General features: G+C 40.3%; 1 protein-coding gene across 6 annotated transcripts in view; it reads right to left on the bottom strand.

Moving 5' to 3' along the window:
- Window positions 1-27448, bottom strand: part of ATP11C (ATPase phospholipid transporting 11C) — a 202272-nt gene that overhangs the window by 70054 nt on the left and 104770 nt on the right. For all 6 annotated transcript variants that reach the window (XM_051969093.1, XM_051969089.1, XM_051969087.1 and 3 more), the window contains exons 6-13: window positions 24877-25005; window positions 21963-22066; window positions 18988-19038; window positions 17875-17939; window positions 17423-17504; window positions 15546-15696; window positions 13545-13742; window positions 1610-1771 (exon numbers count right to left, since the gene is read on the bottom strand). In XM_051969093.1, the coding sequence (XP_051825053.1) occupies window positions 1610-1771; window positions 13545-13742; window positions 15546-15696; window positions 17423-17504; window positions 17875-17939; window positions 18988-19038; window positions 21963-22066; window positions 24877-25005 (942 nt within the window). The remainder of the gene's footprint in view (window positions 1-1609; window positions 1772-13544; window positions 13743-15545; window positions 15697-17422; window positions 17505-17874; window positions 17940-18987; window positions 19039-21962; window positions 22067-24876; window positions 25006-27448) is intronic.

The raw sequence follows: 27448 nt of genomic DNA, 5'->3' as shown, positions 1-27448 counted from the left end.
TTATCCAGTTGAATGGTAAGCAAGAGTGACAATCAAATGTTTCCTTCAACATCTCCTCTCCTTCCTCAACTGTAAAATGAAGGGGCTAAGCTACACACCTCCCAGATTGGCTCAGATGACAGGAAAAGTAATGACAAATGTTGGAGGGGATGTGGGAAAACTGGGACACTGGGACATTGTTGGTGGAGTTGTGAATACATCCCGCCATTCTGGAGAGCGATTTGGAGCTAGGTACAAAGTACTATAAAATTATGCATACCTTAGATCCAGCAGTGTTACTACTGGCCCTATATCCCAAAGAGATCTTAAAAGAGGGAAAAGGACCCACATGTGCACGAATGTTTGTGGCAGCCCTGTTTGTAGTGGCCAGAAACTGGAAACCGAGTGGATGCCCATCAATTGGAGAATGGCTGAGTAAATTGTGGTATATGAATGTTATGGAATATTATTGTTCTGTAAGAAATGACCAGCAGGATGATTTCAGAAAGGCCTGGAGAGACTGACACGAACTGATGCTGAGTGAAATGAGCAGGACCAGGAGATCATTATACACGGCAACATCAATACTATAAGATGATCAATTCTAATGGACGTGGCTCTCTTCAACAATGAGAGGATTCAAATCAGTTCCAATTGTTCAGTGCTGAAGAGAACCGTGGGAACAGAGTGTGGAACACAGCATAGCGTTCTCACTCTCTCTTGCTTGCATTTTGTTTTCTTTCTCAGTTTTTCTTTTTCTTCCTTCTTGATCCGATTTTTCTTGCACAAGATAATTGCATAAATATGTATACATATATTGGATCTAACGTGTATTTCAACATATTTAACATGTACTGGACTACGTGCCGGCTGGAGAGGGGGTGGGGGGAAGGAAGGAAAAATATGGAACAAAAGGTTACGCAAGGGTCAATGTTGGAAAAATTACCCACGTATATGCTTTGTAAATAAAAAACTTTAATTTAAAAAAAAATGAAGGGGCAAGCTTAGATGCCCCCTAAATTTCTCTTGCTGGTCAACAGGGAGGAGGACGTTTATAAGGGAGAAAAGAAAAGGGCTAGCAAGAATGATATGGGGGGGAAAAAAAGGGCACTGAAGAATTTTTTTTAAATGACCAGAAGAGAACAGAAGGAAGTTCAGAGGGAGATACAGACAAGATCAGTTCTGCACTGTGTTGAAAGGAGATTAGCAGTTCCATTTATAACATTTATTTCCTGTTTTTTGTTTATGGAAATGTTTCTATGGACATTTGTCAAGTTTGAAATATCAAAAAATTAAGATAAAAAAAAACCCCACTTTTTTTTAGAACATTTGATCCTAAATAAAAGCCTCCTTTTGAAGGCCTGGTAGGAGTGGGAAGAGCAGGATCAAGACTACAAAGGGCTAACCAAAGCTCTGACTATTTGGTTCCCTTCCATTCCCCACTCCCACCTCACCCCTAATAACAGTTTACATTGAAACTCCATATAGGGTTGATCCCCTCAAGAGGATTGATGTGTAGTATAGGCTGCTATTAGCAATTCTGAAGGCACTGCTATAGCAGATCTATTGGAATTCTCTCAAGGCAGTGACTATGAATAAAAAACAAGGCCATCCAACTACAATTACCAACCTTTTCTGCTCTTCCAGGCTGTGGCTGAGCTCCATCAGTTTCAGAGAAAGCCTCCGTTTCTGTAGTTTCCTGCTTATAAGAATGCCCATCTATGCAACACTCGATAAATTCCATGGTGTTCTCAGTAAGTGTTCCAGTTTTGTCAGTAAATACATATTCCACCTTAAACACATATACACACGCACAAGAACACACACAAAGGGAAGAGAAAGCAGAGCATAAATTCCCTGAGGTCAGCGGTTAGGGTAGATCTTTGTGGAAGGCCAGCACCTAGCTGGTACAAGGTAGGTAAAGAATTCATAAATGTTTCTTCATTGTCATCCATTTCTAACCCAATTTCTACCAAGGAACACATATTAAGGTGTCAGAAATTGCATGAAAGTATTTTGCAAATCTTTTTAAAATGTATTTTACATATCTTAAAGGGCTAGAGGAAAGGTGAGCAATTCTCAACTGGAAAAGCTCTTGCAGACTATGTAATCCAACCATTTTATTTTAAGGCAGCCTGACAAATTGGAGTTCTGAACTTCTTTCTTCTTTATGTAACATTTCAAGGACTATGGCAGGGATTGTTAAAAATAATAGCTTCTAGTAATTAAGTAAGAATATAATGATGTCAGCTTATCTTCAGAAGGCAATCTTCAGTACAACTCCAGTAAAAGACAGATGACAAGAATGACTCGGACTTCATCGTGTCCTCTTGGGAGAACATTTTCTATTACTTAGTGAAGTGATTGTCTGCTTGTTCCAAAGGTATCTCTTTAGGTTTAAAACATGTTTACCATGTGTTCTGCAAATGCCTATCAATCTCCTACCTCTTTCCTGGTAAAGAAATGTTAATGTTTCTAAAGCTTACTTAAGGTGATGGGCAATGAGTATATGTACTTTTGTTAGCATATTTTCTAACTCTATTATGTTCTAGTTTACAGGTTTCTCTACTTTGATTCTCTTCAAAAAGACAACTTGGAAATTATGGTGACATCGATTAAAAAACAATGTTCAGATTTTTACAGACCAATATAAGATTCAGACAACTAGGGGTGATAATTTGATCTAAGATAATACTGCAGATCTTTGATGCTTTTGTTTATGGGCTGAGTTCTCCAGGCAGCTAGGTGACCCACTGTATAGATCACTAGGCCTGTAATGGGGAAGATCAGAATTCAAATCCAGACTCAGACGCTTACTAGCTGTGTGACACTGGGCAAGTCACTTCACCTCCTCTATCTGCCTCAGTTTCTTCATCTACAAGAAAGATACACGATAGTACCTGCCTCAAAGGGTTGTTGTAGGGATCGAATGAAATATCGGTAAAGCTCTTTGCAAAGTGCTATATAAATGTTAGCTACTATTGTTTTTCAGTCTATTTGTATTACAGGGATTTGTCATCAATCATTTCATCCAAGATAGCAGCTTCCCGTGTGGAAGTCTAGTCACCAAATCATGCCTTGTTAGGTTTAGGGTACATGCTATATTTCTGCAGGCTGTAGTTACACAGTTTCTACCATTTCTTCAAATGATTTGCATTGATTAGATTAAGACTCAACACCAGAAGGATAACGTGATCGTAATTACTGGTAGAGATGACCTGGTCCAGCATGGCCATCAAAAACCTTTCTCTTTTCAAAAATAAGACCACATGACTGACATTTATTTGACACTTCCTGGTTAACACACTGTTAACAAATGATTGGCAGAGCTGATGACGTTGCCCAGGAAGGCTCGATCCAGACCATATTCAGCAAATCCAATGATGCGGGCCTTGCCCCATTCCTTACTGATTTTCTGTTTGTTTCAAAGTATTTCTATAGGTTTAAGACATGTTTACTATATGCTTTGAGAATGCCTATCAATCTCTTTCCTCCTTCTTGGCAAGAAGCCTTAATATTTATAAAATTCAAGATTGACGGACTTTGGGTTCAGTTAATATCGTAAAGGTTTTTGTTGGGGCATTTTCCAAATCTATTATGTTCCATTTTACAGTAGTGAAAGTATGCATCGATTAGCAATGCATAAGGGTGAATTACGTTAAATATGATTGCCTCGTTAAATTTTTAATTCAGGATTATTCTAAGTATCTGAACACTCAGCCAGAACTTTGTTCTTGATAGCTTTCTGCTCACATATTTTATGTGGAATACACCAAGATTTTTATAAGTACAGCCTTCAAGCAAAATTTCAATTTGACCTCTAGTTAGGAATTTTACATTTCTTCTTCTTGTCGTTGAGTCACTTCAGTCAGGTCTGACTCCCTATGAGCACATTTGGCATTTTCTTGGCAAAGATACTAGAGTGGTTTCTACTTCCTTTTTCAGCTCATTTTACAGATGAACAAACTGAGGTAGACAGCGTTTAATGACTTGCCCGATGTCACATAGCCATTAAATGTCTGAGGCCGGATTTGAATTCGGTAAGATTAGTCTACCTGCCCCAATTTTACACTTATCAAGTCCAAATGAAAGTCTGATTTGATTGGAGAGATGGTCCACGCAAGTCTATCGATTGTCTATCTTCTCCAGAAGAACCTTCAATTTAGATGCCAACCATGTATACCAAGTGATTAATAAGAAAATAAGGGCAATTTTTCCAAATCAAGAACTACTTATTAAAAAGCACAGGCCTTTCTTTTTTTTTATCTTAACAATTTGTACAGAAAAATTCAGTTTTCCAAAAACATAACAATGACAACCCACTCACCACTTAGACAAGTTATACACAAAATATTATATGCTTACATAGCTCCTACTTCTGCTCAAAATAAAGCAGGGAATCAGAATGGATTGTTAAGATAAGATCTTATAGTTTCTTTTTTTTAAAATTTTATTTTATTTAATAATAACTTTGTATTGACAGAATCCATGCCAGGGTAATTTTTTACAACATTATCCCTTGCACTCGCTTATGTTTCGTTTTTTCCCCTCCCTCCCTTCCCCCCCCCAAGATGTCAAGCAGTCCTATATATGTTAAATATATTGCAGTATATAAGATCTTATAGTTTCATAGCTTTTCAATTTCCAAAGCACTTTTCTGACAACAACACTAGAAGCTTTCCCAGTAGAGGTTGTGGAATACAATGGCCAGATCACCAGACTTGGATTCAGGAGAATCTCAGCCTGAATCCTACCTCCCATACTTAAGAGCGGTGCAGTCATCAGCAAATGAGTCATTCAACCTTGTTCAATTTCAGAATCTTCTGGAGAATGGGAATGAGCACACAAGGATGGATGGATGGATGGATGGATGGATGGATAGATAATGCACAAAGATGATAGATATGTTGAGAGATGTATGAGTAAATGGGGAGCTGGGTAAATAAGGTTGCTACATATAGATTGACAAACAACGCTAGTAAATAGATGATGTATAGATAATCTTGTTAGAGAGATAATCTTGTTATATATTTGACAGGTGTTGGTAGATAAACAGATGATGGATAGATTGGTAGATAATGATAGATAGATGTGTTGGGAGATAGATAGGCAGATAGATGGCTGGAGAGCAATAGCATTTATCTTCCAGAGTAGTTGGGAGCTTCAGTTGAGATGAATCATCTAGTCTTGGGAATGAACAGACAGACAGAGAGTCAGACAGACAGATAGATAGATAGATAGATAAGTGAATGAAGAGCTTTAGCATTTGTCTTCCAGAATACCTGTAAGTCTCACATGAGACTCACTTACATGTGTGTAAAACACTTCATAAAAATTTTGTGGTTGAGAGCTGTAATTTTATCATCGTATATAGGCAATATCCTCCCCCACTCCCATAAATATCAGCCCCTCTTTTGTAACTAAGTCGGAGGGACTTAGTTGCCTCGAGCCCTGAAAGGGTATATGCTTTGCTTAGTCACCCAACGAACATATAGTAAAAGAAAGATTTAAAGAAGCTCTTCTTATCTCCAAGGCTGCTTTTTTATTGAGTAAGTCTTGCTATCGCTCATTATCACCCTCATCATTATTGTTATTACAGATGAAGAAGGCAAAATCCAAGAGAGCAGCAAAAAAGCAATAGAGATTTGGAGTCAGGCTGAGTCTGCTACTTGGTTTCACTACTTCCTACCTGGGGGGGGAGATGTCTTTAGGGCACCAGCTGAACCTCTCTGGGTTCAAACTTCTCATCTCTAAAACAAGAGGGGAGGGTCAGGCATCCCTATGTGTCTGGGAGCCTACAAAGTGACTGACACACAATCGGATTTGAGCCCTATATCTTTTCTACTATCTCCAAGTCAGTTGATTCTTAAGAAAATGGAAACTTAATAAGTAGACAAATGACTAACAGCTTTAGATCTGGAAGGACCCTTCAAGGTCATTTGGTCCTATCTTCCCCCTTTATAGAGAAGAGAAACAGGGGCTCAGAGTGCCTAAGTAACTCGCCCAGAGTCACACAGCAAGTAAGAGCCAATGACGTCAGTTTGAACTAAGAGCCTCTGATTCCAAACCCAGCACCCCTTCTGCTACACCACAACACGTTCCATCCCATGAGATGTTTCTTTCCCGAAGCAGATTTTCCCCAACAGGGCGACGATGGATCTCGGGTACCGCTCCGTACAGCGTTCGTGTGTCCGTCACACAGTAAAAGGCCAAGGCCGTGCAGCCACCTAACCCATTTATCTGGCAGACAACCATGATCCTTTCAAGCTGTTTCTATAGCCAGAGTGTCTATTTTCAGATAACTCTCAGATTCAAGGTTTTCAAATGAAACTTTTTCTTTAAAAGAAAGACTCAAACCTGGTTGGGGGGCCAGGGAGTGGATAAGGGAGGGGGTGACCAGACAGTGCGGAATACCAAATCAAACTCTAATTGAGGGCATTTTCATAGCTGAAATTTCCCCTGCACCACATTACACAATGCCCATCTCATCTTCAGTTTTCCTCTCGTCTACTATTTATAACATCTGCCTTGAAGAACCCTACAATTTGATCCTCCTATTGGGGCAATTTGTACTTAAATAGTTAACATTAGTGGCTGACGGGAACACACATAAGCACAAGATTAAGGTTTTCATTATTTAAGGGAGAAAGTGATGAACCCCTGGCAGGAGATACTTTCTAATTTCTTTTTCCCCTGCTGCAGTGCTGGCACTGAGACAACATTCCAGCCCCACCCCTCCCAGTCCCCACCCCTCCCACCTTCTTTTATGTTAGGCAGCCAAGTTGGAACTCTCTCCACTGGCATTATCTGGTTCTGCTTTAATTTCCCCCACCCCACCCCCAATGCTATCTCTTTTTCTCTCCATCTCTCTCTCTCTTTCTCTCCCCCTCTTTCCCTCTCTCCCTCCCCCCCTCCCCTTTCCCTCCCTTCTTCTCTTTCCTCCCTCCTTCCCTCCTCTCTTTCTCTGTCCCTCTATTTCTCTGTGTGTCTGTCTGTGTCTCTCTTTCTCTCTTAAAACAAAACAGTTTGGTCTTCAGGAAATCAAAATTTCTGACCTTGCTTTTTCTCCGCAGGTAGCTGTACTATGTTGGATCTCTGCTGTTCAGATTGGTAATATCCTAGAAGAAATTTTGCGGGGACACCGAGACCCAAAGACAAGTGACTTGTCCAAACGGATACTGATAAACAATTGGTAGAGCCTAATTCAAAACCGGTTCCTCTGACTCCAAAATGAATGAGTCTTTTTTTCCAAATTGTACCATGCATGTAAGGTCCAATTCAAAAATAAGCAAGCTGCCCCTGATTAGTATAACATGTGGTGCATTTATCTATATATGAGAATGTCAGCTCCTTGAGTGGGGATTATTTCTTTCTTTGTCTCTGTAGCAGCAATGCTTGGCTCATAATAGGTGCTCAATAAATGTCATCAGAATAAAAAAAGAGGAAAGATATGAGATTGGAGAAAGAGAATAAACAAATATGCTAACTGGTGAAGGGGGGAGAGAGAGAAGAAAAGGAGACCGAGAAAGGAGAGGGAGAGACAGAGGGGGGAAGGGAGGGAGAAAAGGAGCAAAGCAAAGAGGAAGAGAGGAAGGAAGAAAGGGAGGCAGGAGGGAAGGAAGGAGGGAGAGAGAGGCATCAAAGCTAACAGCAAGGGCAAGATGAGGTGGAACTGACATCCTGGAGACAGGATGAGGCTGTCACTGAGCACAAAGCAGGAGCAACCCGGGAAGTAAGTTTGAAAGAGAAAATGAATATGATGGTAGTATTATCTTCATTTTACAGATGAAGAATCTGAGGCAAACAAAGGTTAAATGACTTGGCCAGGGTCACACCGCTAGTAAGTGTGGGAAGCCACATTTGAACTCAGGTCCTCCTGACTCCAGGCCTAGTGTTCTGTGCACAGCAGAGCCACTCTGCCATTCTCTATCTATTATGACTTTGGATAAGTCACTTGTGCTCTCTATGCCTCAGTTTCCTAACCTATAAAATGAAGGGGTAGGATTGGACGAGGTGCCTTTCGGCTCTAGAGCTCCGTTCCTAATATTTCAATGTATAGAGGCAATGTCAAGAACCTCGGAGAGCACCCAATTCGAGAACTGCACAAAGAGGAATAACTAAAAAGGGAAAATAAGGAATGCTTCTAGAGGTGGGCAGACAAGTATTCAGAAGGAAGCCCAGTTGACACTGCCCAATGCTACCGAGAAGTCAAGGAAGATGGGGACTAAAAAAAAGATCCAGGGTAGAACATAAAGGAAGTCACTGGTGAGCTTGCAGAGAGAAAGTCAATCTAGCTTTAGGGAAATCAGTGGGATTCCAAGAGACGGAAGAAAGAATTAGCGGCGAGGAAGTCATGGATGAACTAGAAGGATGTTGTAGATGAACGGGAAGGATGGAGGGAGGGCCTCTAAGATCTGGGTGCCCTAAGCATGTTTGGAGAAAAATGAGCTGACCATGTGCGAGAGCTTCAAGATACACAACAAAGAGGTGCTGATTGCTCAGTCTGGTGGCAGTGGATGCAATCAAAAGCACAGGGGAAAAACCAAGTATCCATAGCAATGCAGAGCAACACTTCGTCCCCAGCAGTAGGAGAGAAAGATGAGGAAAGAGTTAAGAGTTCGTGATGGCTATATAATACAGCAGAATCTAAACTTAGATTCAGGAACACTTGAGTTCAAATCTCATCTGTGACATTTGTTACATGTGACTCTATACGGCTCATCTATAAAACGTCAATGGCCTCTCAGGTCCCTTCTAGCTCTAACTGTATAATGAGTACGGTATAATGCAAAAGGTCCCGATTTGGGAGGCAAGAGAAAACGTGACTCAAGTCTGTGATCCTGGCTGTGTGGACATGGGCAAATGATTTCATTTCTCTGGGCTTCATTTTTCTCCTCTGTAAAATGGGGATAATTCTTGTGACACTTAACCTCACAATTGGGAGGCTCAAAAGAGAGCATGCCCAGCTAACTTCAAAGGGCCCCAGAAAGGGCATCTCTTATTAGCGAGGAGAGGTTTTGAGAAAGAGGAAGATTGAGGGAGATCCCACTGAAGAGAGGAGGCCAGGTCACCTGTTGACAGTGTGGGAGGTGGGGGTCCAACCAGGTGCTTGAGGAAACCAAAAACCATTTGGAACTGCCGGCGAAGAAAATGGAATTAGGCAATGGATGAGTATAGAGTAAGACTGCTTAGCAGCAGAAAGGGCCCAGCTGAGGTCATACCACAAGAATTTATAGTTAATTCCATCCCATTCTGTAGGAAAATCAGCATGTCTGGTTGTACAATTCGATGCTAGTAGGTAGCCAGAGCTGATAATTTCCTGGTTGGAAATGATGGGAGGACTAGGGGAGAGGGGCTTTTAGTGATTAGTGAACAACAAAGAGAAAAAAATTGTCATGAACCCATTCTTTTTTTGTTTTCAGTCCTGTCTGACTCTACGTGACCCCAATTTGACGTTTTCTTGGCAGGGATTCTAGAGTGGTTTTGCCATTTTCTTCTCTACTCATTTGACAGATGAGGAAACTGAGGGAAACAACGTGCAGTGATTGCCCGGCATCACACAGCTAGTAGGTGTCTGAGGCTGGATTTGAACCCATGAAGATGAGTCTTCCTGAGTCCAAACTCAGGGATCCAATCCACTGCACCACCTAGCTGTGCCATATGAACCTATTTTCTAGAAGAGGAAAGTGATTTGTTCAGGGTCACAGAGATGGTATTTGAGGCCATATTCAAACTCATCAGGTATTCCCAACTCTGTGCCCATGACTGTATCCACTATACAGAACATTTTCTCTGTATGTCCTCCATGTTCAGATCTAACACTGACATATACTGTAGCCGCTTCCTCATGCTGTCACCAGCCATGGGTCAAGGCTGGCTACAGAGGCAAAGGAAAGCTAGAGTGTCAGTGACTGTCTAGGAGAATAACACAATTCAATTAACGGTGACAAGCTGTGTCTATACAGTACTAAGTCACATCTCTGGAAAATAATTTATAAACTAGGTTCAAACAATCACAACTAATAAATCGGGTCTCCTATGGATCACTTTTTTGGTACGGCTTTACAACTGTCAGATCAACTTGATTTTATTTCATAATCAACTTAATTGATCTTCCAACGCATAGACATAGCCTAGAGTTTACAACGAGATTGCATTTCAAGGGTTAATCTGGGCTAGCTGGTGTCTGCACCACAGCTGTGGTTAGTGGTGAAGCTGGGAGCAACACCCTTGATCATCACCCAGCAAAGCCAGAAAAAAGCATTTTGGGTATGAGGGGAGTAAATAGAATTTAACCGGGGTAATACTGTTACTATTAGTAGCCATTCAAATGTGATGCCTCATGGGAGATTGTGGTTTATGGCTAGAGTTGCAGACCCAGGTAAACCCTGATAGCAGTATTGTCTGAAATCCTTGAAACAGTTCCTTCCTAAGAATATTTCTTCGTGTCTCTCCTTGTACACACTGACCTAGGGGAAGATACCCAGGGTAGCTTCTGTATCTGTATTTTCTCTTCCTAAGGGCATAAGTACTACGGATAGGAACACTGAGAACCTCCCTGATGACTGGGGGACAACAGAAGGTGATATCAATCTTCCAGAACAGTTGTATCTGTGATGACAAAAGCTAACGGAGAACAAACCAGTCTATATTCCCGAGAAAGTAACAACCCAAAACCAAACCTTAACAACCTTGGATTATGAGATAACTACATATGACAGCTGGCAAACTTTGAGAATAGGAAAGATTCATTCCTAACATGGCTTAGTTGGGAATGGTGTTGGGACACTGAAGAGAAAGCTTTAGAAGTAGACTGGGGCCCTATCCCAAAAGTCCAAAGCTGCTCACCTGACTTTACAGAACCTTCAAAACTTAAGAGGGTCACAGTAAGCTGCAACAGCTCCCGAAGGGAACCAGTCTTAACCTAGTCAAGAGTCCTCTATCTCATGTGGGACTGTATGTATTTTGCCAGGGTGTGGAGGCATTGGCTCCCAAGATAAGGGGTCTGGAGTCATCATGACCACCACATCGTCACCACATTGACCATTTTGAGGTCTGTCAAATGCTCTTATCTCATGTGATTCTTATAACAACCCTGGTTAATACGCATTATTATCATCCCCTTTTTACAGATAGGGAAGTTGAAGCAAGCAGAAACTGTCAGGGGTTTACAACTAGACAAGATCTTAACTCCGGTCTTCTTGACTCCAAGTTCAGTACTCTAAGCCATCGCTTCACCTAACTGAGCAGCTTGGGATTCACTCCTCCTCCCTCAACTAATTGTTGGAGTCTTCTCTTTGAAATGTTCTCATTTTATATATTTATTTATGTATTTATATATAAAAATAATTTTTTAATCTATTTTTTCATTCATTTACATGTAAATATATTATCTTCTCCAGTAGAATGAGATCATTAATGAAAGAGATTTTTATTTTTTTTCTTAGCATGGTGTTGGACACACAATAATAAATGCTCACTTCATTCAGCACTAAAGGATCCTTCCCACCATGACCCCTTTGCTCTATGGGTCAAGACAGAGTCTGAGCAAAATATACGACCCTGAATGGCCCCATTCAGTGTTCTGATTTCATATATGGCAAGAGGATAACTTGGCAAAGTTATGAATGTTAGAGGTACAAAAGAGCACACTCCAAAATGGCTACGGTCTTCTTCCATCCACATAAGCCAATCCACATTTCCTACAGATGGAACTGACATTTCCGCAGTACTGGTACATTAACTACAAGTCAGAAAGCCTCCCAGATCAGAAATATCACGACACATGCTAAAAACAGACAAAGGAATAAGATCTGAATGCTGATGAGAAAAGTCATCATCTGAAGAACCATAACTGGACTGAACTGCAAAGGGAAATAAATGTATCAGATGACAAAAAAACAAAGGTGGCAAATGCCGGAGGAGCTGGAGAAAAACAGGTACATTCGAGAACTGTCAGTGGAATTGTAAATTAGTCCAACTGTTCTCTACAACAATTTAGCACTGAAAAAAAAAGACACTAAGCTGCACATACCTCTTGACCCCATGATAAGTATACATCCCAATGAGGAAACTGTGGTTCCCCTGACACCAAGGCGGTAAAAGACACAGGAGAAGTCCTCACAGACATAAAATTCATTTATAGCAGCACTTTTTCTAATAGCAAAGAATTAGAAAAAGTCAGGAGGGAGTTGATTCCAGGGGGACTGGTGATAAAACTACACTGGCCCCTTCTTAAAAGTAAGGTGGGAGATGAGGCGTGCACTGTCAGACATGGCCAATGTGTTGGTTTGTTTTGTTTGGTTGTAATCTCAGGTGAGGGGGAGTGGGGGGAGGAGAAGAAAAAGGGGAATGGGAGACAGTCTTCAAGAAGTGACAGCAATGAGGGGAAAAATACATCAATAAAAGATGTATTTTTTCCCAGGGACAGAAGAGGTCAGCTCCTGGATTACATTGGGATTTTAAGAAACAAGAGCGTACTTCCATCAAATGCTGCCTTCATTGAAATGCCTCCTGTAAAGCAAGCAACTCTATCTATGATGCTTCTGATCAGAAAGAGGTCTGCAAAATGTCACGGGCCTAACTCTGGTCAATCAGGTTCGTGGAAAGCATACAAATCTCTCGCTGCCTTTCTCCAGGGAATACATCTCCACTGGAGAACATTGTTTCTCCCTTTGTTCCAGAGATTCAATAAATGTTTGTTGTTAATGAGGACAATTACAGACGCCAGCACTGAAGCAATAAACCCATAATCTACCACCAGGTGAGCCTTAAAGAGTACTGTGAGAATGTGCAAGTATAATTGGGAAATCAAGGTGCTTAAAAAAAATTTTTTTAAACGGCTAGCAGAGCAGCAGGGTATCTCCCTCCCTCCGTCCAAGACATCAGTGCTATTCTCGGAAGATTTGCTTCCTCCTAATTCTCCCTCCTCTTCTCCTCTAGGGGGATGGAGGACACTCGTTTGGTCAGTTGCCTCAACTGTTTTTCTTTATGACAAGGCAAGGCTCTTTGGAGAGATTATCAAGAAATGTTATTAAAAATAGATGGCATAAAAATAAATAAAAATAGAGGGCATACATAAACCTTAAATTCTAAAATTAAAACATGCCCTTCCCAATACTCAATTTCGCCATCATACTTGATTAACAAATCAGCATTTATTATTATATGCTCAACACCACGCTAAGAAAAAAAATCAAAATCTCTGCCATTAATGATCTCATATTCTATTGGGGGAAATAACATCTTTACAGATAAATGAATGAAAAAACTATATAAAACAAATATAAAGACATTTCAAGGAGAAAATATCAATAACTAGTTGGGGGAGGAAGAGTAAGAGAGGCCTTAATGTAGAGCCTTGAAGGCAGCTCGAGATTCCGAGAAGCACAGGTGAGAAGACAGAGCATACTAGGTATAGGAGAGAGATTCTGAACAGGCCTGGAGGACACAGATGGAATATAAAATGAAGTCATTGGATATTAAGTTCAACATTATGGAAAATATTATCAGTACATTGGCAGCAAGTGGTTTTGTTGGGAAGATTTTTTAAAATGCATTCTAACCTGCCCAAGCTCTTCATTGAGGTCAGATGTGTTCACTAGAGCACCTTCTTGTATTTCTTCATCAAAAAAGTCTTTATCCCAAGCGATGAAAAAGGATCCTAAGAATTTTTGCATTTCCACAGTAACATACATGGAAACGGGGATAATGAAGTTGAACAGGACCATAAATGACAAGAAGTCTGTGAATATTTTCAGAACCTGGAAGAAAAGAGAGAAGTCATAGTGATCAGAAGCACCCTTCTCCTGTGGAGACATTATGAACAGAAGGGAATGGGGAAAATCTGGTCTTTATGGTTTTTAATAATAGATTTGATAGTCTTGTTTTGACATCACCTAGAAAGAGTAATTATGCTTATTCATAATTAAGAAGAATTTATTTATAATTGATGATAATTAATAATAGGCATTCAAAGTGCCTTATAGTCAGTCATGATATCCTCCCCCTCCCCCTTCCAGCAATCCCTTATAACAAAGGACTTTTTTTTTTAAATAAGGAAAAAAAATCAAAATTAAAATTAAAACAAAAGAAAAAATTCAATAAAACCACTCAACATGCTGAAAAAAAAAACCCTAATGTTCCAGGCAATGTTCCACCTACTGACGCTCTCCCCTACCTCCTAATCGCTACAAAAGTATGAGGAGAAGGGGAAATTTTATAAGGTCTGGTCTTTATCGCCCAGAATTCAAATCTCTTCAAGTTAGAAGGATCCTCCGTAACCAGCTAGTCCCAATTCACAGCTGAATAGGAATCTCTCTATCAGATCCAGAATGAGCAGCCATCTTACCTCTGCTGAATGACTTGCAGAGTGAGGGGCGGGGAAGAGGTATTACTCACTCAAGGCATCCCATTCTACCTGGGGATGACTGTAATTATTAGGAAGCTTGTCCTGCTCTCACCTCTAATGCTGAGCAAATTGTGCTCGATATGGGGAAAAAAAATCTTCCCAAAGGACACTTCTTAATGGAAGGGTAAATCTTCAAATACAAAACCAAAGTTAGATCTTAAGCATCTGTCGAAGTCATCCTTCATTTTTTTTTTGAATGGAATATCCTGGTTTCTTCCAAAATGCTTCTTTAAGAGGTAGAAGATTTTTTCCCCTCCTTAAATCTTAACCCTGTCCCCTTTAGCCTCTAGGTGAAATCCAGTAGTATCTAGCAGAAAGAGCAAATGGTGTTGTCTTGCAGAAGGGCAGCATGGTATAATGGATATTGAGCTGGCCTTAGAGTCCAAAAGACCTAAATCAGATCCTACCCCTGACCCTCGCTAGCACAGTTAGACTCTGAGCAAAGTCACTTAACCACCCTGTGCCTCAGTTTGCTCATCTGGAAAATGAGAATATTGAATTCAATAGGCTCTAGGGTGACTTTGAGCTCTAAAATTTATGATCCTTTGACCCTATATCAAAACAAAGAACCAAAGAGTTAGGAAGAAGGGCTACAATTTGCTGAGAAGCCAATTTGGGTTTGACACTGAAAAACAAAAGACTTCCTAATAATTAGAAATGTTCCACAGTAGAATGGGCTGTCTTTGAGGTACAGGGGATGGATCCCCCCATTATCAGAGGGCTTCAAGAAGTAGGTTGATGATCACTTAGTAGGGATGGACAAAATGAGCCCTGAGAGCCCCTCCCACTTGGACATTGTAATTTCAGAATGCTATAAATCAAAGGCATTAAAATATCAAACAGCTTGCAAGCAGTCCTGGTTGAAGAGTTAGGCCTAAGTATAAATGAAGTTACTGACTTTAAAAAAAAGGTGAACTATATTGGATTACTTGCCGTCTAGGGCAGAGGGTAGGAGGAAAAGAGGGAGAGAAATCTTGGTTTTGCAAGGATGAATGTTGAAAACCATCTTTACCTTATTTTGGGGGAAAAAAGCTATTATTAAAAAAAGAAGATGTAACTAGGAAAACATCTGGAATATAATAACCAAGTCACTGTTTCCTTGACTTTTTTGAACATCAAATTATACCTCTGAGATTCAGAACATTAAAGCAGTTACCTTTACAGTCTCTCGCTCATGCTGAGTCTTTTGGTTATACCAAGGTTCATCGTTTTGAGAAATACTTTGCCACACATATTTCAATGCGGTGCAGATAGCAGCTTTGGACAAAAGGATGCATAAATACACAATCAGGAAACCATTGATAGATCTGAAAAAGAAAAAAAACTAGCTTGGTCATCTAGACATGATTAAGGACTCCCTGTTCATGACAACAGAATCCCAAGTAAATATATCTTGGGAAAAGTATAGTATAGTACAGTGGATTTGAAATCATATGCACTAGGTTTGAAGCCAGTTTCATCTCATGCAAATGTCTGACCTTGAACAAGTCAGTCAAAGTGACCGCAGCAGAGCCAGAACTAGCATTAGGGGTACATTGGGCAATCAACTGGAGGAGAGAGGGAATTACCTGAGGATAAGAAGAGAGGATGAGGGGATATGAGGGAAGAATAGGGCCCAAGAGGAGCTTACCTAAAGAAAGGAATGAAGAATGCCATATGCTAGCTAGCTTCCCATTTGAGCTGATTATTCTTCCTAATCATTTCCCATGGGTCACATTCCTCCCCTCATCTTCCCCATTCCACCTCCTTTCAATTGTCAGTGCCTGTTGTTCTCTTGAGATCACATGCTATTTACACTTTGTAAATCATGTGTGTATACAGTTATTTGCCAAATGTCTCCCTCATTAGAATGTAGTTTTTTTTTCTGCAACAGAGGAAGCTTTTATTAAATGTTCATGGATTTGACTGGCTAAGCAGGTACTAAGTCCCATCGTTCTACACTAAAGAAGAGGTCCAAGTCCTGTCCGGGCCCTTGATATTCCAGTATTGTGATGCAAAGGTCTAGTGACTCCAGCTCAGTTACTCTGATAATCTGAACCCATGTTTCTTTTTTGGCAAAATTGGGATACTAACCTTTGTTCTACCTCACAACGTTGTGAGAATCATGCGAAAACGTAGGTTGTTTATTTTTTAAGATTGCTGTAACTAAAAAAGTCCCATAGTATCAAGGACAATCATTATAATAAAAGGTATGTAGTTGGGTAAGGTAGGTGGAAAGCTGGAACTTCCTGAACTCAAGAAGTCCTGAGGGTCAAAAGCTACTCTGGATACTTCTTAGATGTGTGATCCCAGGAAATGACTTGATCTTAATTGTTCATCACTTTTCTCATCTGTATAATGGTGGTAATAATAGCACTGGTCTTATGATATTGTTCTGAGGATCAAATGAAATTACAAATGGTGAAGCATTTTAAAAACTTTAAAATGTTATATAAATGTGTGCTATCATCACTATTGCTGAAGGGGAAGACAAGTTGGAGTTATTTGTCAGAGAACACCACCTGTTTCCCCCACGTGCATGGACTCACTGATAGAACATTACCCTCTTAGGGCAAGGCTCCACAAGCTCTACTCATAACCCTGTGATGAGAACAGAGATCTAGGTATCCATGATACTCTTAAATTTCTAAAGAATCCCAATCATTCATTGTCTAGAACTCTGAAATCCCTTCGAATGTGAAGGTTCATGAAGAAGTGACCTACAACCCTCCATATCAGGCCAATCTATTTCTGAATAAGTGACCTAAAGTTCAGAAATATGGGCTAGCTAGGGAAACAAAGCACGAAGTATTAGCATCCAAGCTCATGATCAGCCAGCATCTTCTGATCTACTGAATGGAGACTTCAGTCAGCCTTCTGAGACAAAGCAGCATAGTCTTCCCCATTCCCCAATCCCCTCCCAAATAACCAGGGCAATCTGCCAGAGTATCAAAGTAAACAAAAGGTTAAGCTTTTTGGAAAACTTCTCAATGCTTTAACCAGAGTCAATCCCCACACTGATTGGTGCAACCCAATTTTCAGGGGCATCCTTACTTTTCCACGGCAGAGCGCTTCTGAGATTTCCCTTGGTAATTCAAAGCCATTTTGGTTTCCATTCCTGTGTAAACAGCAACTCCTAAAGAGCAATAAAGTATAATTAAACTAGGTTTACAACTGACCAATTCCCAATCCCATATGACCAATAAGTCCTTTAAGCCCCATCCCCTTCTAATATTAATTAAAAGAACAAAAACTAGAATTCCAAACACATGACTTGTTACACTAAGCTTAAGAAATGATGTAATCTGAAGTATAATTCATACAACTAATATCCCTAAACATTTTCATTTTATTTATATTCTCTTTAAGCATGTCACATTATAACAAATAAAACACCTAGAAATAGGTTTCCATTAACATTTATTATTATCTGCTCTGGTTATTTAAAATTATTCAGAGGCATTATAAGGCATATATCTGATAAGTAAATTCTTTAAAATGTTCACCATAAATCTTCTTGGTATTTTTTAGAGTGGCTCCTTTCAGCAATAGATTTTCAGGTCCCAAAGACCTAAACAGAAAGCGAATATTGTTTATCCACAAAATCTAGTATCACCAGTAAATTTCTGGGGCACTTTTCCCCCTCCCTACATCCCCTCTGACTGGGGGTTTCTGTGTAGCCAACAAATGGGCTCAGGCCTCCAAACAAGTCCAAAGCTAATCTCCAGCAGGCATAAATAGGGCAGGACAGACTAACACTTCCAGAGAAAACACAAAGAGAGCTAGAAACTTAGAGAAAAGGGGCAGAGATAGAGAGGGACCAAGCCTGAGAATGGCAGAGAGAAAAGGAAATAGAGAGAGAACAATAGAAGAGAAAAAAATCAGATACCAGTAGAAAATATGAACCTTCTCCACAAGCAGGGATAAGTGGGTACATTTCAGGTCCTTAACTCATAACCACATTTATAACATCTTACGGCTGCTCTGGTCAAAGTGGCAATCGAGAGCCTAACTTAAGGTATGTTATACTTTTCGTGTAAGGTTTTTTGTATTTTTTTCTTTGGGAGGATGCGGAGATATAAGCATGCGGTGGCCGATGTGTGGAGAATATCTAGTATGGATATTTTTTCCACCACCAGAAAATATCATTTACCATCTTCGGGTGCTGCCCAGGGCACACAGCTAGTACCTATCAAGAGTAAAACTCAAGTCCAAGTATTCCTGGCTCCAAGTCTCACACTCTATGCACTATACCATCCTATCTCTCTCCTTAAATTGTATGTGAGTTCCAAGGACCTTAATTACCCAAATAATTGTCTCACTTTACTTTAAATGCAAGTAACTTTCCCACAATTTTCCAGTCCATACGTTGATTCTCCCGGACCACAACGGTGCATCTATATTTCCCGAGCCCCATTGATAACAACCACAATGCATCCTAGAGTAATAATTCACCACCAGCACCAGAGGACAAGTACATCACAGCTTAGAGGGAGGCCAGTCAATCTGGGGCTAGTCATTCTGGCAGCTCTTTCTCAAAAGGAAAAGTATTAGAAAATAGTTACACAAGATACAATAGAATCATCAACAACGAACCAATAAATGGGAAAGGAACTAACCTGGCAACAGGTTCTGCATTATTGTCATAGATATTGATCCTCCCAACAAATCTGGGGGAAAAAAACATAACAGAATGATATTTCATTCTTACATTCAGTTGATATTGATCCACTACCAGCATCAGCAGGAATCAAATAATGTAAAAAATGGACCTATATAGACCTTCAGAATAAAGTAGAAAACCTCCATGTCACAAAGTGATGCTGAGAAAATGCTGTGTTGTGTATCCATGAAACTAGTCCAACTACATCAATGCACAAATAAGGAAACTGAGAGCCAGAAGTGACAATGCTGTAGTTCATCAAGAGTCAGGAACTTGGGGCTTTGTAGGGCTGAGAGGAGAAGAAAGGCAAGAATGTCATCCTTTTTATGGGAAAATTTCCTACTTATTTCTAACCCTTGTGAGGCAGCTGCAAGGGAAAGCAAGCAACTTCAATCCTACGAAGGGAGAATCAGCAAACAGGCTTTGAGACTGACTACAGTACCCATGAAATTTAGAAGGTTTAGGGCAGTGGTAGCAAACTGACATAGAAATGAGGGATGCTAAAGTGTATATAAGGACTCCTGCAGGTCCCAAATTGACTTCGAAAACCACATAGTAACATTATCTATGCTGTACTGTATTTTTACCCCTATTGTTGAATATTATCTAATTATATCTAAATCTGGTTAAGAGGAGGGAATGGAGCCCTGGCTGCTTATATGATACGTAGATTAGATGAAACCTTCCATTATGTTGGGTGAATTCTTTGTGGAAGACTGATGGAAGGTTAGAGATATTATGAGTAAAAAGGATTTAGAGATTCCAAGAAGGATAAGAGACCTTAAGAAATGAAAATCTGAGAAAACAATGACAAATAATGCCAATGAAGAAGAAAAAAGGGAGATATATAAGGAGAATGCTGTAACCACACAGGCAGCTCTTGAGTGAGCTTAAATTCTTTTGTCAAAAAATTGTTGTTGTTCAGTTGTTTCAGTCACATCTGACTCTTTGTGACCCCTATCTGGGATTTTCTTTGCAAAGATATTGTAATAATTTGCCATTTCATTCTCCAACTCATTTTTACAGATGAGGACACTGAGGCAAACACGGTTAAAAAACGTGCCCAAGGTCACATAGCTAGTTAACGGCTAAGGCTGAATTTGAATCCTGGTCTTCCAGACTCTAGGCCCAAAGTTCTATCCACTGTGCCACCCAGCTGCTCAGTTAATTGTTTTTTACACACAATGTAAAAGAGAGTACATCTAGATGCTTGAAATTAGGCATCAAATTCATCCCTATAAAATTCTCAATCAAATTAAAATATAATTAGGAAATGGTCAGCAAATTTTTTTAATAGCCTTTTATTTACAAGTTATATGTATGGGTAATTTTACAGCATTGACAATTGCTAAACCTCTTGTTCCAATTTTTCCCCTCCTTCCCCCCACCCCCCCCCAGATGGCAGGATGACCAAAACATATTAAATATGTTAAAGTATAAATTAGATACACAATAGGTATACATGACCAAACCGTTATTTTGCTGTACAAAAAGAATCGGACTCTGAAATATTGTACAGTTAGCCTGTAAAGGAAATCCAAAATGCAGGCAGGCAAAAATATAGGGATTGGGAATTCAATGTAATGGTTCTTAGTCATCTCCCAGAGTTCTTTCACTGGGTGTAGCTGGTTCAATTCATTATTGCTCCATTGGAACTGGTTTGGTTCATCTCATTGCTGAGGGTGGCCAGGTCCATCAGAATAGATCATCCTATAGTATTGTTGTTGAAGTATATAATGATCTCCTGGCCCTGCTCGTTTCACTCAGCATCAGTTCGTGTAAGTCTCTCCTGCCTCTCTGAAATCATCCTGTTGGTCATTTCTTATAGAATATTCCATAATATTCATATACCACAATTTATTCAGCCATTCTCCAATTGATGGGCATCTACTCAGTTTCCAGTTTCTGGCCACTACAAAGAGACCTGCCACAAACATTCAGGTCAGCAAATTTAAGAAAAATACAATATAAATAATGCTAATTTGTGGCTTTCTAAGCCAATATGCAGTCTATAAGGATCTATTGCTATTTGAGCTCAAGAGCACTGCTTTAAATGAGTTCCCATCTCCTGACTCAGGTCAATTATATCCCAGGGTCTTCAAAGAATTTCCACATGTGAAGTAGCATGGGGTAGTAGATAAAAGCACTAGACCCAAAGTCAAGAAGACCTGGGTTCAAGTCTTGACTCAAATACATGCGACTCATGTGATCTTGAGCAAATTACTTAACTTCTTTAGGTTTCAGTTTCCTCATCTGCAAAATGAAAGGATTGAACTCAGTGATTTCTAAGATCCTTTCCAGCTCTAAAATCCATCATTTCATGATTCTATGATCCTTGAACTACAGTGAGTAATCTTAAGTAGTAATGGAGTTCAGGAAAAATGCCAATTTTCTGGGGTCAGGAAAACATCATAAGTGTCCAATGAAGAAGAAGAAAAGATGCATTTCTGAAACTATAGCTCCAAGAAAATTCTGGAAAGAATTATTATTTTAAAGTCAGTGTGAGAATAATCAGAAAGAGAAGTGGGAGAGGCACTCTGTCCTGGATAGAAAGAAAGGCAGGGGGAGGGATAGGGTGAGAAGAGGAATGGTCTGGATGCCTTAGCGCAAAGGTCCCTTCCACTCCTAAGATCCTGTCATTCTGAATGGGAAGCCTTATGCTCATGAGTTGAATGTCTATTAGACAGTCATACAACTGGTAAATTTCAAAATAAAGGGACAATCTCTTAAACAAGTTTCTCAGGACCATGATGGGATTTTGCCAGGCCCAGGGTGAGCTGATTTTTGAATCATTTTGCTGCCAAGGGAAGGAACAGCTCCTGCAAACACAAAAGCAAGAGGGCTGGCAGAAGGCTTTGCATTTCTATGTAATGCTTGCATGAAAGGAAACCAGACCACAGACAGTAGTAAAGGAAATCGGGGACTCCTTACTTGTACAGGTCAGGCTGAGGCTGTTCACACTCGATCGTTGCTTGCAGGGTATCAATGGAATGAGCCGTATTAAACGAACTGGTATCGCGGATAGCATATTGCGTCTAGACGAAAGCAGAAATCAAAATTTAAAAGAAGGGAAAGGGAAGGGAAAAAAAGGGGAAAAAAGAAAAAAGTGGGTCTTTTTGTTAACATCTTCCCACAGAATTTTAGGAATACAGAATGGCTCACTGGCAGAAGCCTACAAATATTGATGCATATTACCCAGAAATAAGTTGTACAGTATTATTCTTAAAATGTATCAGAGGTAATTAGATGCTCCCCCTGCTGCTTTGGGATTTCAATGATACTGAAGAACTCAAAGCCATTGTCATGACCTACTGCTGGGAGATTTCAGTTTGCAGCATGCATGTAATTAACTGAGGAGCCAACGGAAAAAAAATTGAATATATTTATATTTTTATCCTATTCATGGGACTGAGTCCCATTATTGCCCTCACCACAGTGGACTGACTTAGCTCAACACACACAAACTAAGCAGCCACCTCTCAGTATTGAAAATGCTCCAATCCTGCCAGGAGCAAGAACCAGCATTAGGAGTGCCATTACCCAAATAGCTTTATTAATGAATTCTAAGAGGCTTCCAAGAGACTACATTTGAGATTGAGGTGAGAGGGATTATGTGCTTACTTTTATTCAGGCCTTTGAACCATTCTCTCGCTGTATATTATGTACTTGATTAATTTCACATGGAAGGTATGGCGCCAGTTGAGATATTCTATAAAGCCACCTTCCCCCCTCCAATTCTCCCACCCCATCCCCAACCAAAGCCTAATGCAGACACAAAAGGCTCATTTTGGAGGAAGGTTAGTGTCATTTTCTAAGTGGGATATTAAGGAAATGTCTGAGTCATGCTTAGCAGCTTAGTTGAAATTGAATCCCCCCCCTTTCCTTTTAGCTCCTTCAGAGAGAAGTCATTTAAAAGGTTTCCATTCCCGACAAATAGAACAGAAAATAATTTCAGGATTCAAGCTCTGTCCGTTTTTTAATCATGACCAAGAGAAGATTTCACGTGTGACTGCTCACACCCATCTCTCAGAGTACTTTTGTGACCTTGATCATTTTTCTGAGCCTCAGTTTCCTCAGGTCAAAACTGAGATCGCCGTGGAGTTTCCACCCAGTTCTACATCATGCTATGATACTAAATTAAATGCCATTCTCTTTAAAGGCAGATTAATCATCTGATACACAGAAGGCATCTAAGGAAAGTTTACGGACTTCAACTGAATCTTCCATTTAACTGACAGGTAAACCTCCAACTCCTAAGCTCCGGGGCATGCTAGCATCCCTTGGGCCAGAGGCCAGAGGATGTCTCCTCTTCCTTTCCCAAAGGCTCAGCACATAAAAGTCCTCTCTTCCCCATGGCTTTGAAGGGTTATTACACCAAGTAGAGCTGGCAGAGACAGGCTGGAACTGACATTGCAAGAGCTGAGCAGGTGACTACATTATTCACTGGCTTAAGTAAATGTGTTTTCACACATTCATAATTCTTCCCAACAATAATTTATGAAATTGTGCCCTAAGGGACTGAAAGGGAAGATCAAATTCCTTCAAATCATATTACTTGCACCCTGGGAAAGAGGCCATTCTGTCAAGAGAGTATTCCTCACTTGGAAAAGTTTCAATGTCAACACCAGACAGAAGCCAGCAAGTTCAGCTCCGTGAAATTGTGCCTCAACTTTACTGCCTTGGAATATGCTCATTAACAAGTTTTCATCAATTAGATAAACAGTCACTCATAAATAAAAGAAGGTCATAAAAATTTCAGTGGGGTTTACTTTATAGATTTGTTTGTTTTTTTAACCAGCCTCTGCCCCAGTTTGAGAGATTTATAACCGGTCTCACCTGTCTAGAATCAGTTGGCTGCCAAGTCTATACAACAAACATTTCAGAAATGCCTAGTACACCTGTCTTATTCCCCCACTTCTTTCCACTTATGTGGCTATCACGTTAAGTCAAGACCCATTACCCCTCATTTGGACTAATGTAGTAGCTTCTTAATTGGTCTCCTTCACCTCCACTCTCCCCTCCCTACACAATCAGGCCACCATACGGTTGCCAAAATAATTCTTATGAGGTAACGGTCTACCTATATCATGCCACTGCTAAGAAGCATCAAAAGCTCTTTCCTGTCTCTAGAATCCACCCTTTCGAGGCCTTCCACAGTTTGACACCATTTAACACTATTTCCCCTAGCCTGAGCTTGATCTTTCATCACCCGGCTTCCTAAGTTTCCATAGGTCATCCTCCATACCTGAGATTCACTCTTTCCTCACTCCAACCTCTCATAACCCTTGTCTTCCTTCAAGGCTTACTTTGGGAGGCACCGTGAGGTGGCAAGATGAATAGGGTGCTAGATGTGGAATCAAGAACACCTAAGTTCCTATCTCCTCAGACACTTAGTAGTTGTGTAATCTAGGGCAGGCAGCATATTTTCTGTGCCTCAGTTTCCTCATCTATAAAATGAAGGGCTTGGTCTCAGCTTCTATACTCCCTTTCAGCTTGAAATCTGTGATCTTCTGGGAAGCTTTCCCCTATTCTACCCCCTCACAGATGTCAGGGCCCTTTCTCCCACCCTATTTATCCAAGACCACAGGATATCCCTCCCAGTAGAAAGGAATTTGTTTGAGAGCAAAGACTGTTTTGTTTTTGCCTTTTGGAATTCCACTCGCACTACCCAAGCTGAGCACACTTGTGCAGATGAAACTGAGGGATAAATAACCCCCAAGGAGAGCTTCACCAAAGCTAGTTCCCAACGAGACCTACCAAGACAGCAGAAAAACACAAATTCGTTCCAAAAGATTAATTACTCCGAGCTGAAAGTAAAAAATCCAGACTGTTTTTGCTACAATACCTTGCAGTTGGATTCCCCATCAAGACTGGCTGTTGTAACATAACAGGTCCCATCATCATTGCATGATGACAGGAGGATAATATCACAAGGAAAGGTTTCGTCTGCGTGTACCTCAACAATATCGCCAACCTGGAAAGAAGACGAATAAAAAGAAATAAGCTTAGCTGTTTTCAAGGCGTTCATTGATTTTCCAGGTGGAATTCTCATAGAGAATTCTATGTACACAGTAGATTAGCCCCGAAGACCTCCCTTTGGAGACAAGAGACTGATCAGAGTACTGCACTATGGCAAGGTGGGGAAACTGTACTGTTTAAATGACAAGAATCCTCCCCGAAGGTCATAAGGACAAAACAAAAATCCTCTGGCACTGTAAGAGACTCATAGACTACCCAGGCTGACCTTCGCCCTCCACCAATTACTTGGGGATCACATTTCTCATTTCTTCTCTGTCATGACTGACAATGATATCTTCCAGATACGTCCAAATGCCTTTATTCGTAAATGTGTTCACAGAAAAGTCTGTGTGACAGACAGATCAGGAAAGACACATTGGCTGGAGTATAATTATTCTGGGCTGGCTCTGTCTTTATTGTCTGAAAGAAATTTATAAGCAAGTTCACTTGATTTAGTAGGCATTAACTAAGCACCTACTATGTGCAGGTCTCTTGGCTAGACCTTTGGGATACAAGGAAAAAAGCAAAATGTATGATCATCAGAAACCTCTACTCTTTTTACATTCCCTCCACCCCACTCCCCCCAAAATGAACGTATAACAATTTCACCTATGGACGGACCACTTGCCAAACAGTCAGCCAGCACCCTAATAATCAATTCATTCTCCTAACTGCAGAGGACAGACAGTGAAATATGTTTCTCTTCTCTCAGTGGGGAGGTGGTGAACTGGAGAGGTAGCATATGGCATACACTCAGGCCAATGGGTGGGGGAAGAAGGGAAGGAATAGCCTCTAGGCATGGTGAAAGTAACAACAATGATTTAAAAAAAAACATCAATAAAACATTTAGTTCTAAACACAACAAATGATTCCTTCATCTAGGAGCACACAGGCTCCTGTAATGAAGGGAAGAAACCCTGGATAAAAGAGAACCTGCCACAAACCTTCTAGAGAGAAGCATTCAATGAACCCAGAAATGCTTTATTACAATTTGTAACATATTATGCATCTATAGTGATGTATCAGATTTGGGGGGAAATATTTCAATAGGGGGTAGCTACATGGCACTATAATAGATAGAGCACTGGTCCTGGATTCAGGAGGACCTGACTTCAAATCTGGCCTCAGACACCTAACACTTACTAGCCATGTGGCTTGTGTGACTTAATTCCAATTTTCTCAGCAATAATCATACAAATAAGTAAGTCGATTAATTAATTAAAATAAAGTAGTTCAATAAGGACAGCTGGATGGCATAATGGATAGAGCACCGGCCGTGGATTCAGGAGGACCTGAGTTCAAATCCAACTTTAGACACCTGACATTGACTGTGTGACTCTTGGCAAGTCTCTTAAAACTTACTGCCTTGCCAAAATACACACATATTTACGTACCTATATTTCAAGTATTTAAAATGCCATTTAAATATTATGTTTTCTTCAAAGGAAAATATAAAACTTGTATCCTTAATTATAGCTTTTGATATTTACTTGCAAATCATCAATATGTAAGCTGCTAGAGGATGGTGACTATTCCCTTTACTTTCATCTTCCTCAACTTCTCCTCTTAGCACCCTGGCTTCTGTGAAGGAAGGATCAGTTCAGGTGCCACATCCTCTAAGAAACCTTTCTCAATTTCCTCAAGATGTCTACTACCTCAACTGATATGATATGGAACCAATCTGTGTTCTCCAAATGTCTTTGAGGGCAGAAGCTGTTATTTCCTTTTCATCTTCATCGCTCCCAGAACCTAGCCCTGGGTCTACCACAGAGGAGTCCTTAATCCATGAGTTAAACTGAATATGAACAAATAAAGTGAGTTAGAAATTCAGGGCTGTGAAGAAGCCATCCATGGGTCTACAGAGTCTCTAATTAATGAAGCCCATGAATTTGTTTTTTAAGAACTACATTCCAAAATAATTGATTTCCTTTGTGATCCTATGCATTCTAGCTACTGCTTTTAAACCCATGATGCTGAGAAGAGGTCCATAGATTTTACCAGAATGCCCAAGGGGTCCAGGACACCAAAAAGGTTGAGAATTTCTAATCTAACCACATTTTGTTCACAATAACCCAATTGGCTATTCTTTGAACATTCATTATGTCTACGCCTCTCCCACCGCCAGGCTTTGTTCCCCCCATACCGAAGCTTCATAGGTAATATGCCCAGGATATACATCTGATTGAATACCTGGCTCCAAAGGGCCTACAGACATTTCCTATCATTCCCTGATTCACCATTCTTGGTTTTGAAAAGGCAATGTGCCCAATGGCCTTCTTTCACCCCATGAGGATCTGATTTGGCTGAAGGCCCAGTGTGCTATAGGTCTACTTGCGAAGGTGAAGAAGGGATCTGTTTGAAGGTACAACTTCATGCAACTGTTGATTCCAAGAATAGTG

Source organism: Antechinus flavipes, chromosome X (assembly GCF_016432865.1).
Source record: "Antechinus flavipes isolate AdamAnt ecotype Samford, QLD, Australia chromosome X, AdamAnt_v2, whole genome shotgun sequence".
Lineage (NCBI taxonomy): Eukaryota > Metazoa > Chordata > Mammalia > Dasyuromorphia > Dasyuridae > Antechinus > Antechinus flavipes.
The sequence above is the reverse complement of the archived record's forward strand: the minus strand, read 5'-3'. Positions and strand labels throughout refer to the sequence as shown.